The 18,653-nt window shown below is 39.5% G+C and overlaps 1 protein-coding gene across 15 annotated transcripts in view; it reads right to left on the bottom strand.

Annotated features, from left to right (window-relative positions):
* The window catches only part of ADGRB2 (adhesion G protein-coupled receptor B2), a 751,710-nt gene that overhangs the window by 88,204 nt on the left and 644,853 nt on the right, over positions 1 to 18,653 (bottom strand). For all 15 annotated transcript variants that reach the window (XM_068268896.1, XM_068268901.1, XM_068268898.1 and 12 more), the window contains 4 exons: positions 15,024 to 15,170; positions 12,967 to 13,145; positions 7,520 to 7,563; positions 4,015 to 4,141 (listed from right to left, as the gene is read on the bottom strand). In XM_068268896.1, coding sequence (XP_068124997.1) covers positions 4,015 to 4,141; positions 7,520 to 7,563; positions 12,967 to 13,145; positions 15,024 to 15,170 — 497 coding nt within the window. The remainder of the gene's footprint in view (positions 1 to 4,014; positions 4,142 to 7,519; positions 7,564 to 12,966; positions 13,146 to 15,023; positions 15,171 to 18,653) is intronic.

Below are 18,653 nucleotides of genomic sequence, written 5' to 3'. Positions count from 1 at the left end.
CATGCAGCCCACAATTAGCATTTTTACGTTTTAGCACACATCAGGAGTGTTTTAACAGATGAAACCTGAATGAATGATTTAACCTGAATGGTTGCTCCACCACTGCTACATTCTTCTTTCTTCTTCTGTCTTAAATCAGCTATATTAGGGAAACCAATCATGGATTACGAAGTGGAGAGCACTCTCACCTGCAGTTGTGAGTCCCTGGTTCAATATTCCTGCTAGGGCACTATCTGCAAGGAGTTTGTATGTTCTCCCCATGTTTGCGTGGGTTTCCTCAAGGCACTCTGGTTTCCTCGTACATCCCAAAACATACAGATAGGTTAATTAACTTCTCCTTAAATTATCCCTAGACTATGATGGACATATGACTGAGGGACAGTTAGTGACATGGCTATATAAACTCTGTAAAAGCACTGTGGAAGATGTTAGCACTATATGTAATACTAAATAATAATATTCAAAGAAGTTTCTATTTTTTAATTGCCTTGGAAATCATTGGATGTTTTCAAGAGAACACTTGTCTACTCTCAGATAGTAGTTTCAGAACCTTCATATGTTGTTTATTGTTAATTAACAACATATTATTTCTCAATTTCTTGCTGGAGTATGAACGAAAATGGTTTTTTACAATATTGTGGAGGCAGATAGGGTTTGATTCCTTCTCAAACAACTCTCTTGGCACATACAATCATACACAACAGGGAACCAGCATGCAGCTGCTACCCAATGGAAATCTGTTGCATTTGCATACAGCGCGCATGAGTTTCACCCCTCCCCCTTGCACCCAAGCTGAGGGAGACAGAAATACCAGCTGCTAGGCATTATGCATTTTTGTATTTGAAACAACACATTCTTATTGATAAATAGTAATATGCAATCAAATACATAATATAAATACAGTACAAACACATCAGTTAGTGAATGCCGTATGACTTCTACCCGAGTCAATGTTTTTTGTTATTTAAAGCTAAATTTACAATATGTTACATCAAAACCAAAGTGCCTTGTCATAATAATGAAATGAATATGTTTATTAATTTTTCCCTTTTGTAGAGGTCTGGTTACCATTTGGTTGCATATTGAGATTGAGTACCTGTGCTGACTATGTACCTGTAATCAGTGGTGCTGCCTGGTGCTTCCATTCTTCAACTTATCATTATGCATTTCATTATTCACTTTTTTTGGAAATCTCTATCTATAGGTCTTTATAGGTAGATGCCTTAGAATGCTGCAGCTAAATTATGGTATCTCCAGAGGGGGTGGAAATCATCTCAGATCTAGGCTTGGTTAATTTTCATAAAAATCAGGTGGTCCACTTTTGCATAGGTGAATGGTCCTGTAAGCCACCACCTTCAGCTGTGCCGAACATCCTTTCCAACACTTGTACCTCTAATAAAAGTTGTGGTTTTGAGTCCATCTTGGACACCCAGAGATTCATTCAGCTGCCATAGGGAAACAGGAAATTTGGATGCCTGCTAGCGGCAGAAGTTTGGGCCCCACCATAGGTGCGATTTGAATAACTGTTAAGGAAGCAAAATTTAGGTGCCCAATAAATACTGAGAGTCGGGGCTGGCAGGCACCCACATTTCCCCTAATTAACTATAGTTCAAAGGGAGCCTACGGCGGCGCCTGAAAAGTAACATTTTTGCGTTTCTCTTTTTGCAGCCGCAGGGACAGTTAAGGATAGCCTTGGGGGGTTTGGTTAGGTTAGCCGTGGGGGATTAAAGATTAGCCCGGGGGGGGGGGGGGGGTTGTTGGTTAAACTTAGCTATGGAGGGGGGTTTAACGTTTGCTGTGGGGGGTAGGTGATTAAGGTTAGTTGTGTGGGGTGGTTAAGGTTATGCATCGGTAGGGTTCAGTGTGAGAATGGGCTTCGGTTTTGCTGGTCGCTCAAATTTCCGTGGCAGCCTTTTTTTTTATTTTTTTTAATGTACGTCTTCATAGAGCCTTCACTTCTGAGGCTGTAGGTATTTAAGCTGTAGCTGACATACTTGTAGACAAGGGGCTTGATTCACTAAACCGTGATAATTGATATCACAGCAGTTTTCGCGCGCATTTTCGCGTTTGCGAATTTGTGCACACAATTACATGTTTTTGCGTGCAAACGTGAACTTTCGTGCACAAATTAGCGATCGCACGCAAACTCAAAAATGCGCGCGAAAACGCCCGTGATATCAGTTATCACGGTTTAGTTAACCAAGCCCAAGCAGTGTACATGAGTGCAACCTGGGCCTAAGATTGTCCACTGTGGCAAGAAGATTTTCAACACATCTGTTACATGTTCCAGCCAGTGATGGCAGGGCTATTGCTGCTTCTTGTGTATCTGCTGTAGATTTTGGAGCTTTGTCAGGTAGCAGACTCTTGCTAGATTGAATCAGGAAAGCCTCTGTTTCAGCACAATAGAAGTACGTTCTCTTAAAGATGCACTTGTTTTTCTCCTCAGTTGGAATGGGTTGTGCCAGTTAGAAACAAGAGGGTAGCCACCCAGTAATGATCAGTGTTTTGATATGACCAATGTGAGAGAGGCACATGTAAAAAAAAGGTACTCAGGTGGTTCTCAGGTCTGTTCAGGGAAGCAAAATCAGTGAGGCATTAATACTACATTAATCAGGGAAGCTTGTTAATTTATTATACTTTTAAGTTCATTCATCCTTCAAAGTGTTGCAATTATTACATTTAAGCAACTGTAAATGATTTAAAATTAGGCTCTGAGGAATAATGTGATATACTTGCATCACTAACATTAGTTCTATTTTAAAATACTGGCATTTGACTAACATTGTTCGCAGAGCAAGGAACATGTTATACACAGATTATCGAAGCAGGAATTATCACACACTGCTACTAGTGTACTATCTCTATAGGTTCAGAGTAGCAGCTATTTACTGTACATACTGAAAGTGACACACCAATATTATAAATGGGGCTAACATAAGAAATGAAAATATATTGCAATGTTCATCAGGGCCCCACTTAAAACATTTAAAGAACACATTAGAATAAGTAACACTCAAATGGCAAGGTATATCTCAAAGTTAACCATATCTTTATCATTGACAGGCCTATGATGCTCTACACAATAAAGGAGTAAATTACATTTAGCTTTATCATGACATGATACTCTTTGGCATTAAATTGTCACCATTCCAACCAACATCCAACAACCAACTGACTAGCATCACTTTGGGTCACCGAGATGGTGCTTGCTTACAATGACTGCAGCATCTTCCAGCTACAACAAAATAAACATGGACCACATAGGTAAGAAAGCAATAAAATACTGAAGAGGAAAACATATTTATGTAACGTATGTATGAACTTAACAAGACATATAATTTTATCCAATATATTACAGAGCTGCATTTATGCCCAAGCAATTATAGAGTTGCTTATGGCAAGGCAGTCACAAAATAAAACAATAATAAAAAGAGGTCAATCCACCCAAAATTCTTTCTATTGTGGGTGGAGTTTGCTGGCCTGCGTTAGCTGCTGGTCTATTGCATCTCTGCCTATTATTATCTTAGACTCTGTTCCAGCCCACTTTGGTGTCATTCTCTTTATGCTGCAGCAGGGGTGTTCCTGGCATGCCTCCTGTTGTGGTCTCCATATAAAAATAGAATAAACTGACAGACTAAAAAGGAAGAGCTCAGACTACCCTCAGACTACCCTGACAACAGGAGTCCAGAGATCAAATGGGGTCCATGATAGATACAACAAATATTTAGGCGATTTATCTCTCCGGAATCTACCAAAATGAGCTTTGGGTGGACTGGCCTTTTACATAAATCTGTACCTGGTGACAATGTACAAAATAAAACACACGTAGGAAGTTACAACTGGCTAAAATCCATCTATAACTTTCAGCGCAATGTTGACCAGCAATAACCACAAGGCCTGTAAAACGCCACTTTCCTCTACATCCAATATGGCTGCAAATTTCATCTGATACACCTGCCCATACACAGTTACACACAGGTCTGTACAATAAAACATAATCTATGCCACACTTACCATCTCCTTGGGTAGTTGTGCCAAAATAGCAAAGGTGGAGAGTTGGTTGCAAAGGCATTTGGTATGGGATGGGTGTGTTGGCTGAGTCTGGCAGCTGTCAGTGTCCCAGTTCCCACTGGATGCCTCACTGGGGATCAAAAGCAGAGAAATGAAGGCACAAACCAAGACTGCACATGGCAAGACATACCTGCCAGAAGTGACATGTTGCAGGGTAAATAGAGCGGGTACTAGGAACGCTCTGCACAGTCAGAGCAGACACAGGCAGCCTGCATCTCCTGGCTGCTATCCTGACTATGTGTGCATATGTGTGTGTATGCATGTGTGTGGGAGAAACCCAGTGAGAAAAGTGAGGCAGAGAGCGAAGGAGTGTGGGGGAGATACAGAAAGACAAAATGAGGGGGAGAAACAATGGATGAGAAGATACAGAAGAGGTGAACGAGGGAAAGGAGTACAGGGGGGACAGAACTATGAAACAGAATGTGTGTAGTACATAGGAGAAACAGTAAAAGACACACAGCTAAAACACCAGATATCATCAGAAACACAGGCAGGAAGGAATGCTGGCATAGAAATAGTAAAGGAGAGGAAAGTGAGCAAAGACTAAGACATAGTGACTGAGCATGAGCAATACAGGAGAGATGGAGCTATGCCGCAAGGTATTATTCACTAGGGATTTCAGATGAAGAAGCCGAGTGAAGGAAAAAAAAAACAGAAAAGGAATGGAATAAGGACAGGAGAGAACGAGAGAGAAGAGAGGAGACAGCAGTTGGCACAAAGTACAAATGATCAGCAGTGTGTCGGTTTAAGGAGGTTTTTCCACAGTTTCGTTTGACAGTATAGAAGATCACACCCCTTCCACAGCTCTCTACACTGAGCTGTCACACAACCTGCAACCTACCCTAAAGCTGTAGCCCGTATAGCAAAGCCTGATTACATCAATCTGCCTTCGTAGGTGTGAAGTTCTGCCAGCCTTCACAGGTAAAGAGCTGCACTATGTGCAAATCCTCTATGCAGGGTTCATTTACAGAATGCTATCATTAATGCCACAGTCCTTTCTGATAAACTGAGCCTCGACAGTCTATGATTTCTGATAAACCAAGCCTCTTTCATAAGCACTTGCTCTCTCAAGCACTATTTTAAGGACTCTTGTCAGAAAGCTGTCAGCTGCCCATATGAAGAGAGGAAATACAACCCAGGCATATATCACTACAGCTCTCACCAGTCATCATCGTTACTCAGGCAACCATAGCAGATGGAGTGTTATAATAAAACATGGCAAGGATGAAGACTCAAGACGGCTTCTTACACTCCTGCTCATATACACCCACACTCAGCCTCCACATGCAGACACGGGAAAGAGCATATACCTTCCAAGCACACATCCTCTTTACTAAGCCACACACACATCTAAAGGAATATTAAATGGATACATGCAAAATACAACCGGATACAGGATACACAGAGATATGATAGACAGACACATAGATAGATAGATAGATAGATAGATAGATATATTTGATCAGATAAATGGATGGATGGATGGATGGATAGGTAGGTAGGTAGGTAGGTAGATAGATAGATAGATAGATAGATAGATAGATAGATAGATAGAATAGATATATTTGATCAGATAAATGGATAGATGGATGGATGGATAGGTAGGTAGGTAGGTAGGTAGATAGATAGATAGATAGATAGGTAGGTAGGTAGGTAGGTAGGTAGATAGATAGATAGATAGATAGATAGATAGATAGATAGATAGATAGATAGATAGATAGACAGGTTTTCACATGAGATAAATATGCTAGCTAAGCAGGTTTGTTATCATTCATTTCCGTGATAGCACATCTATTAATAGTATAGGCCCATCAATCTTTTCTAAAGAATTCCAATAGCAGAACAAGCCAATGACCATCTTAGTTATATGTAATTGGCCTTTTCTGCTGACTAGACATAGCACCTCAGATCGAGGATGTTTGCAGGAACCTGGACATGAGATTGAGCCATATCATTACAGAGATATGTGCATTTGGGAGTAACATGTAACAATAAGAAATGGCTTTTTACCACTAAACTGCTGTGGGCCATTGCAGCTCACAAATCATTTGCTTCTATGATTTGCAAAGCTCCTCTCACTGTCCAGCATTGATATTTTATGGTGGTTTCATTTTTGTTCAAGCATAAATGGTCATGTGCAATACCTTCTATAGTTTACTGAGCACATATCAAATAGCTTTTTCCCTTTCCTCCTCACAAAATCACATGCGGATCTATTAGTGTTCTTAGTGAAACTTTTAAAAAATAAAGTTCATTTAACTTTCTGCTCTGGAATGCACTTCAACAAGGCCAGCATCCGATGGGCATTGCATTTCCCAGGCTCAGCTTTCATTGCAGTTGCTGCAGGCTGTATGAAGGCCTTTGCAGTACAAAGAGCTGGAATACAATAGAGGGAGTCAGGCTTGTGATAAGAGGCTCCTGGGAAATATTGCCAGTGCTTCACCTCTCTGCATCCTGCTCTAGTTCTGAGTGCCAAACTGAAGGTGAGCTTAGAGTGCAGCTACAGGTGATCCTGGCATTGAGAACAATGGGAGCCCCAAGCTATGCTTTATCAGAGAACATTTTGCAGAATTCTGAGGGATGATGATAAGTGGACTTAATTTTGTTATTCACATATTGTTTAAAATGTAACCAAATAGGATACATTTGCTGCGGTTTGGAAGTCGGTTAGTCTACCCTGGGGACTGAAACTGGAAAATAAAGCACTGATAGACAAAGGTGCATTAGCCTACAGTGTTACTATGCAAACCATAGCTGTACATAAATCAAAACTGCAAAATAATGCTGTAATAAACCCAGGCTGTTCTCCAGTACTTGGCTTGCTCTCATGGACACCAAAACCACATGTTTAAGTTTCAGCACTTTGAAAACTTGGACAGCTCCCTCTCACCACAATGAAGCCCTTACAAAGGCTGTCAGCAAAATTACTTCGTGCTGTACCTGCTTATGCCAATCTTTTGTACCCAAGGAACATAAGTATGCATAATAACTCTCATTATTACATTAGCAATGACTTATTTTCAGCAGCTTTTGCATTGGAACATATATTTAACAGTGATCAGACTGACAATATCTCTGCGGCTTTTCATCACACAATGAGGACAGAGGGACAGAGAATACACAAGCAATGCTGAAACTATCTCATGTTTTCAAGGCCACAAACAAGAGCTTATTCTCCTTGGAAAGCCATACACCTGTGCCAGCATCTACAGTACATACAATGCAGGAATGCTGCCTTTGACACATCACAGCAAGAAATAGCCAATATAGGTAATGCCTTGATATAGAAAATGTTTTGGCTTTATGGTGATAGAATGAGTTCTAATCACTAAACTACATGATAATGTGGTAATCAGCACACTTAAGATGTATGAAATGGAAAGAGAACCATGCTGCCTCTTATTTTCTGTTTTCACAATACATTTCTGGAACAGCCATTGGTACTCACCTTTTGGCATAATCCCATACAGCACACTGGGGGCTTGAGGTACCCTGTTAAATGAGAAAGCTATATTATAACAAGACATTTCTTGATATAATCTGCTAATACAACATTCATATAAATTACCATTTATTGGTACAGAGAGCAACAATAACCATACAACCACTCTTTATTATTTAGAGCCGATCTCCAGCTAAAACCTTTATGTAAGATATGGAAAGAGAAGAACAGGCTTACAACTGCTTTCACATTTTTACTGCTGTTATGCCTGGTACACACTATGAGATTTTCTGACAGATTTACTGTCAGATCGATTATTTCCAACATGTCCGATCTGATTTCAAATCATTTTCCGATGGACTTATGACTTTTTTTCCGTTCACTTCTATCAGAAATCGATCAGAAAATGATCGGAAGTTGATCGGAAATCGGATTGGAGATGTTGGAAATATCCGATCTGACAGTAAATCTGTCAGAAAATCTCAGTGTATACCTAGCATAAGTGCCTCTGTTTTAATAACATTTCCTCATTTCCCGTCCAGACAGAAAAAAATGACACCTCCAAAGAGATTTTTTGGTAGAGTGGGACTAAAGGCAGAACCTCTAGCCAATAAATCCCATCCATTGTTTTACCCTGAGCTCAGATTCAAGCTCTTAGTGCCACAAAGACAAATAATAAACATATTTCTCACCAAGAGGGACACAAATGGCAGTTGCTCTGCAACAGAGGATCTAACCATTCCAAATTTTATGAAAAAAAAAATCAGGTTTGGCTGGAGTTAAGTTTTAGATTTATATCTAGCTACATATCACATAATACATTTATTGTTTACCAGTATGGTTGGCAATGCTTAGGAGAACTCATGGGGAAGCATGTGATCAGTTTGATCAGCTGATAGATTTGCAAGGCTCTGATTTGCTGGTCATGATCATGCATTGGAACCAGGAAGTCATCACAGCAAATCAGAACCTTACAAATTTATCAGCTGATCAAACTGATCACATGCTTCTCCGTGCATTTACCTAAGCATTGCCATCCCTATTTACCAGTTTTGTTTTGCTACAAAAGAGCATATGAAGGGCCTATATCAATAGCTATTCAGTAATTTGCTATATAACTCACATATTACTGCATGCATTGCATAAAAAGACAACTTAAATGTTACTTTAAAGGGGTTCTTTCGCGAAAAAAGTAGGCAGTTAAAAAATGTGACAGATGACAGGTTTGGGCCAGTCCATCTTTTTAAGGGGGATTCTCAGGGCTTTCTTTGTTTTCAACAGCATTTCCTGAACAACAGTTTAACTGCCAAAATAGCAAGATACCAGCCGGCCTCCCTAATCACTTACACACTGTTATGTCAGTTAGATTTTGCAACTGTTGTTCAGGAAATGCTGTTGAAAACAAAGAAAGCCCTGAGAATCCCCCTTAAAAAGATGGACTGGCCCAAAACCTGTCATCTGTCACATTTTTTAACTGGCTACTTTTTTCGCGAAAGAACCCCTTTAAGGAGTTCAGTGAGGCTGCAGCTAAAATTATTTTATAACAATGTGTTCTCATGACCTGGATCCGCCTACTGGCAGGCAATAACAGCAAAATGCGTAGGGTATGCCACAACGCCTGTTTGGCTCAACAATTTTGTGCTGTTTAGAAAGCAGTGATATGACAAAAAGCATTTTAAACCTTCATATTTTGTGTCTAGTTCGCACTTCTAAAGCCCCTTGGAAGAATCATAAATGCAGAGTCTGAACTTGCGGTCTCTGGCATTTCCTATGCTTTGCACTTCTAGAAACATAGCCTGTCCTATTATCCTGTGTTCCAAATACTTTCCTGATTTCCCATTGCTATTAATTAAATGGGAGGCTTCGACCAAAGGCTTTTCAAACACAATTAAAATGTATATTTTAATACAAATTGCACAACCTTTTCTTATTCAAATTAAATATTACTGAAAGACAACTTAAATGCAAATGCCCTTGTACACGAGCACAGAGTTGAATAAGAAGTTTGTAGCCTCCAGTTGTAATAGACTGCGCTAAAAATAATGGTTGATGAAAGGCTTATGTACATAAGCTAGTCGTGCCATGTGATTTCATGTGTATTTCAATATGCATATAGCTCATAGAACTTGCATTTGAAGAGATGATTCACTTCCACTGATTGAATTCAACACAGTCAACAAACCTTCAAGCACAGAATCATAGGGAGGGCAGATTTTACTAAAGCACAAGCAAAGCACAATGTGAAGTATGGTTACTTACACTACCCCATGAGAGCACACTTAAAATTCAAACTCTGCTTTAAGAAAGTTATATGGTGCTTCAGAATCTACTCTAAAACGAGACACCAATGTACATATGCCACTAAAGTACCTCAAGTGATGTAAATAATGACAGATTTGCGAGCAGCCTAGCAGTGCCTAAAGCCATAGCTGCAAGAAGTATCATCGCAAAAAATTGGAAAGATCTATCAGCCCCCAAACTGACACACCGGAGAGACCATATGTGTACGGCCCTGTAGTCACATGTTCAACGTAGTCTAGAATGTAAGAGCTAGCTAATAAACTGATTTGGGAGGAAACCAGGGAAACACATGGAGAATATACAGACTACTTGCAGATAGTGACCCAGTGCTGCAAGGTGATAGAGCTATACACTATGCCACAATGATGCCCACAAAATGCTCTATTTGCACAATGCCCATTGTCTGTGTCCGCAAGTAAAGTTTTACAGTTGGTTTGTGAATCTGGCCCAAGTGTACAAATGAAGGCTACATGATTACAAGAGAATATTTCAAGATTAAGAGAGTAAAGAATAAAGGTGATCAAGAAAAGAGTATAAGGTCTAATCTAGAAAAACGTTATATTAGGAAGATGTGGACATGATGGGAAATAAACCTAATTTTAAAAGTCACTGTGTGTCTTCATTTTCTGTTTATGGATGTACATACTGGGAAGGATCACACTTCAAAGCATGTTGCTGATCACGTTTTCACATTCACAATTTTCACACAATTGCAGTAAAACCCACACCTCTGTCTGTGGCTGCTAAATAATACTTTTTTTTATGTTTTATGCAAACTGCAAAGCTTCATGCAGAAAAGGAGATATTTTCTAGTCTAGAAATCACAAAATTCAGCTAAGCAGACACATATCTTTGGCATGTATACATAAATTCTCCATATGAGCAAAAAGTAAAATTCTCTGCAAAGTTCAGTTTGGAAAATGTCACCAATCATGTTATTTATAACCTAGAATATAATGAATGCATGTCAAAACACTGTGATGACCTATTCATTATTGCAAGGGACAGCAGTGGAGAGCAACACAGATGCTGGGCTTGATTCAGAAAAGGGTTCTAAGTGCTAGCATGCCAGTGAAAAGCCACTTTGCATGTACTAACATGCTTTGCACGTGCTAAGTAGTTAGCACATGCAAACTACTTAGCACCGTAGTTAGCACATGTAAACTACTTAGCACCGTAGTTAGCACATGTAAACTACTTAGCACCCTAGTTTTTTAAAAAACAATCAGTGTTTATTCAACAAAGAAAAGGAACATATGACAGAATATGCAGTGTAGCAGTGCGCCTCCTAACTTTTCCAACAGTAGCTTCAGCATCAATTATCACTGTGGAAGATGAGAGGTATTGTTAACAATAATATAATGATCGTCACATAATATATAGAGCTCAGATTGAATTTAAATTTCCAAATATTCTCTTTTACAAGATCATAATTAGCAAGACCAGGGGTATCTAACCATGGAGCTTAACACCCTAGTTAACACGGTGCTAAGTAGTAGTTTGCATGTCCTAACTACGGTGCTAAGTAGTTTGCATGTGCTAACTACTTAGCACCCTAGTTAGCACGCCCAAAGCCTTTAGGCGTGCTAACTGGGTTAGCACCGTTTACTGAATCGAGCCCGCTGTATGTTGCCTTATAAATTCACGATCACCTGCTTTGCATAATGAGAACAAAGCCTAAATTAACGGTACAATATTTTCCTCAGGCGCGATCTGTTGATCAGATTTGTGACAACAAAAGTATTTGGAAGGTGATTATCAATTGTTCCCATAAATTTTACATACGATCTCGAAAGAGTCACGGTCATATGTGCTCCACTGTACATGATCGAAGAATCATATGTTTTCTTTTATACCAAAACGATGGCAGGAAATGATGTTAGATTCAATGGGAAATGAATGATTATGAGGTACTGCAGAGCACTAAAGTGTAGTACTACTGCGCGTCTTTGGCATTTTGTGTTGTTGTTGTGTTTTTGGAGTACAGTGCTGAGAAGATATTCATTCAGAAGATTGCTCTAATAGTTGCGCTATTGAGAATATCAACTAATATAGTGGAAAGTGAAAGATTACAATTTCATATTAAGATAATTAAAAAGTAATTGGAAGGTGATTGTTTGACTGTTCCCATAAAAAGTACATTTGAGCACTTTTTGAAGTTCAGATACAATTGTAAGAATCAATCAAATTCTTCAAATCAATCAATCAACCAATCAATCAATCAATCATAGAATCGTTCCACATCAACTTACTCTACATAGAATCTGATTGAATGATTGGATCTGAAGAAAAATTGTACCAATAATGGGCACCGTACGGTACCTTCCTGTTTTCTCTCTGATTTATGCAAATGGCTCCTCCATGGATTTATTAAATATATAAGTGGAAGATTCAGAGAGAAACACTGAGTGTCCCTGGGACAAGATATAATAATTACTATTTTTATTTTTAAGTTATTTATGTAGCACCAACATCTTCTATAGTGCTACACATAGCACAAAACAAATATCGGGGAGCATAGATACATGAGAAGTTCAAAACTGTGTGCAATCAGGACATCCAGCAATGCAAATAAAAATAAAGCGAGTTACCCCACAGGTACACAATTAGCAATTCTTTACAGAGATTATCAACTACTATAAAAAAGTTAAAAAACGTGCGCTAGGCCACGGCCGCTAGCACCTGCAATGCAGGCACAGACGTGTCCCGCTCGCCCGTCCTCCACCGCTGTCTGCAGTATATGCACACAGGGAGATGTTGCTTGCTTGGCAGTTGGAAAAAGCTGTTATTTCCCACAATGCAATGAGGTTTACCAACAGAAAACTGTCAGGTCTTGAAGCAGGGACACACACAAACAGGGACAGGACACAGAGACACAGGGGTTTTATTAGGTAGGATACTCAAAACTAAAAACAAAAGCATTCAGCAGTTACATCCTTTTATGAGCATGCTGCTCTGCTGGAAATACCTTGACAACAACTGTCGCATGTCACAGTTTTTTTCATAGTGGTAGCCAAGTGATCACACTCAACACATTTTGACACAAGAGCATAGTTACAGAATCTACCTGGATTTATTTATGTATTTATTTATTTTTATTACATAGGTCAAATTTTGTGACCCACAAAATATGTTATCCTCCTTGTACTTACATTAATTATGTGTGATAATTCCACAACAACTTGCTGCTCAGCGGGTTTGGTGAGAGGTCGAATGGTGACAGTCAAGACTTTTGAACTAACAGCCAATGAATTCCCTGGAGGAGGCAAGATGAGGCCAAGAGTGCGATATAACACTGCACCTATCACAAAATAAGCCGACTCCTCACTTTCTGCAAATCCAAGAAAATGAAAAAGAACAGCTTGAAACATACACAGTTATACGTGATAGCATAAAATCAGTAACAAATAACAGTGCAACCTTTTCCCATTCTATAAAATCTCATTCCTTGTTTTTTTCAATGCCGGCCTGAAAATAAAAGGTGAAGTCTGATTTGTGGTTATGGGCAGTGGACCTGTTTTCCTTTGCTACAGATTTCATGAATCTTTTTTTCTGGTTTTACAGCATTTTGTACCAGCTTGTGGAATAGAACAGTTACTGTTATGGACTAAATTTACTTAAAGCCAATCTAAAGTAAGAAAAAAAAATCACAGCACTGGGTTAATGCTGACTGCTTTTTACCCCACCCTTACCACTCTTTATATCCGTGAATAGTGGAAATACATTGAATAAGGGGCATAGGCTAGTAAGCATTAGCCCTGTGTGTTTTTTTTTTATTATTTTTTTATTTAGCTGGGCTTTCCTGTAGGCAGAAAACTATACATTTTAAAATAAACACTAATAATGACAACAAAAACACTGCATCCAATTAACATTTACTCTTTAGTTATCACTTAGAAAATTATTTTCTCTTTAAAATAACTTTTCAGCATTTTACAATTGAAAAAGTACCTAGAAATCGGTGAAAAATTGCTATCAAAATTATTTTCTTGCTGGCTGGTCATTCGAAAAGACATTTTATGGCAAGGTGTGAAAATTGTAGACTATTTCAGGATTACATGGAATAAAGAGATATTGAAATAATTACTTTTGAACTTATATTACTGAGCTAGTATAAAAACACTAATTAGATCAAGAATGAAAAAAAATCCTTGTTAGCTGGTGAGCTTTGGGGACTTCACTGCCATTTGGCTACTGTACAATGCAATTGAAGAATGGTGCTGATTGCTTCAAACATTACTGTATCTTGCATCAGCATTTGATATGCAGTGCAGCCTCCAAGCAAATAGAGGCTGCATGTAGCTGCTGACAGGTGGTCAAATGTACATGCATGTATTGTGGCACCATTATGGCCCTTTTCTACTAGCAATCACAATCACAAACTCCAGTGATTACGATTTTTAATCAATTTTGTTATACGATTGCGAATTTCTAATTGCATTGCATAATCACTCTTAAAATTGCTCCAGAAAGCAATTGCGATTTGCAAATCGAATCACTAGTGGAAAAAACTTCATAATTCCTTGACATGAAATGGCTGACAAGTGATTATAAGTATAACGCAACTACTAAGCTGACTGGGTGAACCAAATTGTAGTGGTATAGAAATACATACATGATATGGTGCCTAACCAAAGTCAGGCTACTTTGTTGGGTTTTTCTTTCATTTAGGCCCCTTTCACACTCACCGCATCAATCTGCTTTGCATTCCGCTCCCCCACCGCTCACCTGTTGCAATGCCTATTAGTCTCAGTGAAACTATTCACACTACCCGTGGTGTGATGCAATGTGGTGGAAATAGCTAAATCAATGCTAGGTCACCACAGACTCTGCAGTGCGTTGCTGCATGATCCTTGTCTACTGCACTTGACTATCGCACGGACTATTGCCATGCATGGTGATGCGGTAAGTGTGCACGAGCGATCGCAGTAGTGGTATGGACCACATGCGCAGAGTGACGGTAACCTTATGACATACTTCCTGTCCAGCAGGGAGTATGTCATTGAGTGAGGGGTGGCCCTACGCATATTACCCTGTCGGTGCACTCTGCTGCAGGGTAATGTGGAACAGGACATGATGCGATATGATTTTCCTGCCTCAGGCTCTCCAGCCACAGACATGGCGATCACACCACACCAGGATTGAAAGTAGCCTAAATTACTTTATACTGTGTACAATTTGTATTGAGGAGGCTAGGCTTGATGCTCACCTGCAGTGGGCAAGGTTAGGACCTCCTTGGGGATGAAAAGTTTATCTTCAGAGCTTCTAGCCCAGTCATTCATACCACGTCGTCCTTTCATTGGGAAGTTTATATCACTTGATACAGCTGAGACTGGTTCCCTCTGGATGCTTATAACTGTCAGACACACAGCAGGTTAAAAACAGTAAAACCAAAGCTGCTTGTGAGAACCTTCCAGCATGTGTTGGTTAATAAGGCATACATTTCAAAGCTTGGTCAGGCATGCAGGCATAATGAGACCACCTTCAGAGCACCCCTGCCATTTTCCTAGGTAGAATACTGTATAAGTAAATGTTCCTGCCTGTGTGTAGGAGAGATGAGTGAAGGTGAGAGGGCAACTGCATGTCCTGAGGAAAACCATAGTCACTAGCTGACATTTCATTCACCTGACTACTGTTTCCTCAAGACATGAGGGAAGGTTCATACAGGGCGACATGGTGGCTAAGTGTCCCAGATTCAAATTTCAACCAGGGCAATAGGAGAGTCATTTATTAAGGACCACTGTCCCAGAAATTGTAAAATGTAAAATATATGTTAACATATAAAGATAAGAAGTACATTTTTTCCAGAGTAAAATGAGCCTTAAATTACTTTTCTCCAATAAATATACATATATATCTGCGCCAAGGACTTATAATGCTCCAAAAAGCTGCCAAAAGTAAAAAAAAGTCCTTAGATAGACTTCCTCAACAATCCTTTTTCGCAATTACTTCAGCGCTGATGGGCATCAATATTTCAATCCACCACCACCACACCCTTCAAAGTGCAGGCTTACCAAGCGGATGAGAGACCCAGATTATAAGGTCTAAACGTTTGTGGTAACCAGCCAACGATCACTACTTCTCCATCATATATGATCCAGTTCTTTCTTCATAAACCATCACGGTTATCCTCAGTATAAAACCATAAAATAGATCTAAGTGTACTCCGTTTTCTTAAAAACATCAGCTTTTATTGCTCAAAACGTCATAAAAGATCATAAAAAGATACTCACATCCGGGTCCTTTTGAAAGGGACCCGCAGTAAACAAGCGCGTTTCAAATAATGTAAGGTGCCGTTCCTACACCAACCACTCGTAGGCCCAGGCCCGACCGGTTTCGCTATGGCGTCATCAGGGGCTTGCTTACCGAGTGGTATCAGTTGCACACTTTAAATAGTATTCCCGACACGGAAACTCCTATCGCGGGGACGCCTTCATATTACTCCAACGTCATTTCCGCCGCTACGTGATACTGTATCCGCCGCTTGAAACGCAAGCGCGGCGTCTATCTCTCATCTCTAACGTAACGTCACTTCCTCTTCTCCTCAAACAGTCAACCCATCTCTGAAACGCACAGAGCGGGGAATTGCGTTGGGCTATTACGCTTGGACCGCACGGAAGTGGATTTAAATTCCAACCACCTCCGTGCATAATAGATAAATGGTTAGTTTAGGACGGCTCCCCACTTACAATATACATCTCATCTAAAACAACAACAAGCAATATGGATTAATGAAAAAAACTAAACTTACATGGAATAATTATAAAATGGAATACAATAAATTGAAAATAAAAATAAAACATGTAAAATTATATAAAAATATAAAAATACAAAGATACAAATCTTGACTATCCACTGAATAAACAGCCCTCCCTACAAATCCTCTGCCATCTAGTGATCATTCCCCTAACTGCACCTTCTAAATCATCTCCCACCTTATTCATCAGTCAAAAAACAGTTAAGGTCTAGCTCAATATTAAGCCCATTAGGCTCCATACAATTGAGGGCAAAAATCCATTTGGTCTCAGCCTTGGAGATATCTCTAACCCTATGTGAACCTCTCCAATTACCCAAATTTCTCTCTATCCCACAAAACTTTAGCCCCCCCGGGTCCTGCTGATGGCAAACCCTAAAGTGCTCAGAAACAGAGTGTTCTTTAAAGCCATTTTTAATGTTATTGATGTGTTCCCCTACTCTCTCTTTAAGGGTCCTTTTAGTTCTACCCACGTAATATTTCCCACAGGGGCAAGTTAATAAATACACCACATACTTAGTTTCACAGGTAATAAACTGTTTTATCTCATATTCTTCATTCCCAAATTTCAATTGGACCCTAGGGGTAGATATACAGGTCCTACATGGCAGGCATTTCCTGCACTTATAAAAACCTATCTCCCCAAATGAGCTTAATCCTTTATATTCGGGCGTGTCTATAGCACTAGAAGTTAAAATATCTTTCAGACTCGGGGCCCTTCTATATATGACCTCTGGGTTCTCAGGCAAAATTGAACACAAAACCGGATCCTCCTTAAGAAGAGACCAGTGATTTGAAATAATTTTCTTACCTTTTTAATATTGTCGACTGTATCCAGTTATAAAAGGACACACCATTTTGTTATCTGCCCTTTCTTTTTCCCTTAAAATACTTTCTCTACTAATCTGGGCTACTTCATTCTGTACTTCCACCAACCTCATCATTTCATAACCCTTATCCTCAAACTTCTTTTTTAATAATTCACTTTCCCTCTGATAATCCTCCAACTCTCCACAGTTCCTTCTCATGAAATATTGATGCCCATCAGTGCTGAAGTACTTTTCTCCTATGTTGCTGTCACTTACAGTAAAGAGTACAAATCTGACAGAACTGAGAGGTTGTGGACAGGCCCATCTCCTCACGGGGGATTCTCAGGGTTTTCTTTATTTTCAAAAGCACTTAGTGAATGGCATTTGCTCTGGTTATCTCCCAAAAAAGTGTGCAGTGAACATGGAGGCTGGACAGCATCTTTGTATAAATCTTTTTCAAAGAGTGTCTTTATAAAGAATAAAGGCTATGCTGAGAATCCCCTACGGAGAGATGGGCTAGCCCAAAACCGGTCGGTAATGTCAGATTTCTACTACCTACTGTAGGTGACAGAAACATAGGAGAAAGGTAATTTATGGCTCATTTTACTGTGGAAGAAACATGCTACTTACAATATATGTATTTGTTTACATGTATTTAAAATTTTAAGATTTTCGCAATAGTGGTCCTTTAAACAAGCTTAAATATGCAATTGCCATACACTGGTTATCATTATTTACTAATAGTGCATGGCCCACAGTAATTCCTAGCCATTGCTATTTAAATATTTTTCCTGATATTTTAGAAAATGCTTATAGAACATCCTACAATGTTTTGAAAAAAGCTAATCAGGCAGAAAGCTAATCATTTTGTTGCTCACAAGTTTTGGGCTCTGGTTCTGAGCAGTACCAGCCCTCATGGTCCATGACATCCAGGGGAATTCAGAAAAAAAGGAGTAGATTCTGCTTGCTGCCGTCCTTGCTGCACCCAAATTCTATAAGGAAAATGAACCCCTTGTCCATAACATCAGGTCAAAAGTGCTTAGCAAGTGGTTAAAGCCTCTGCCCCCTCCCCCCAGGCAGAGGCTGTATGTCCTGACTGTATGAAACATGTGGGTTGTTATTATTTTGGGGCTCTGAATTCCATGCCAAATACCAGCCTCCACAGGGTAAAGGGAATATTAAGACCTAGGAGGAGTGTGTAACATTATGTTTATTTTGTATCCAAAATCCCATTCCCAGTGGCGTAGCTAAGGAGCTGTGGGCCCCGATGCAAGTT

This window comes from Hyperolius riggenbachi, chromosome 2 (assembly GCF_040937935.1).
Source record: "Hyperolius riggenbachi isolate aHypRig1 chromosome 2, aHypRig1.pri, whole genome shotgun sequence".
Lineage (NCBI taxonomy): Eukaryota > Metazoa > Chordata > Amphibia > Anura > Hyperoliidae > Hyperolius > Hyperolius riggenbachi.
Note: the sequence above shows the minus strand (reverse complement) of the source record. Positions and strands in the feature narration are given on the sequence as shown.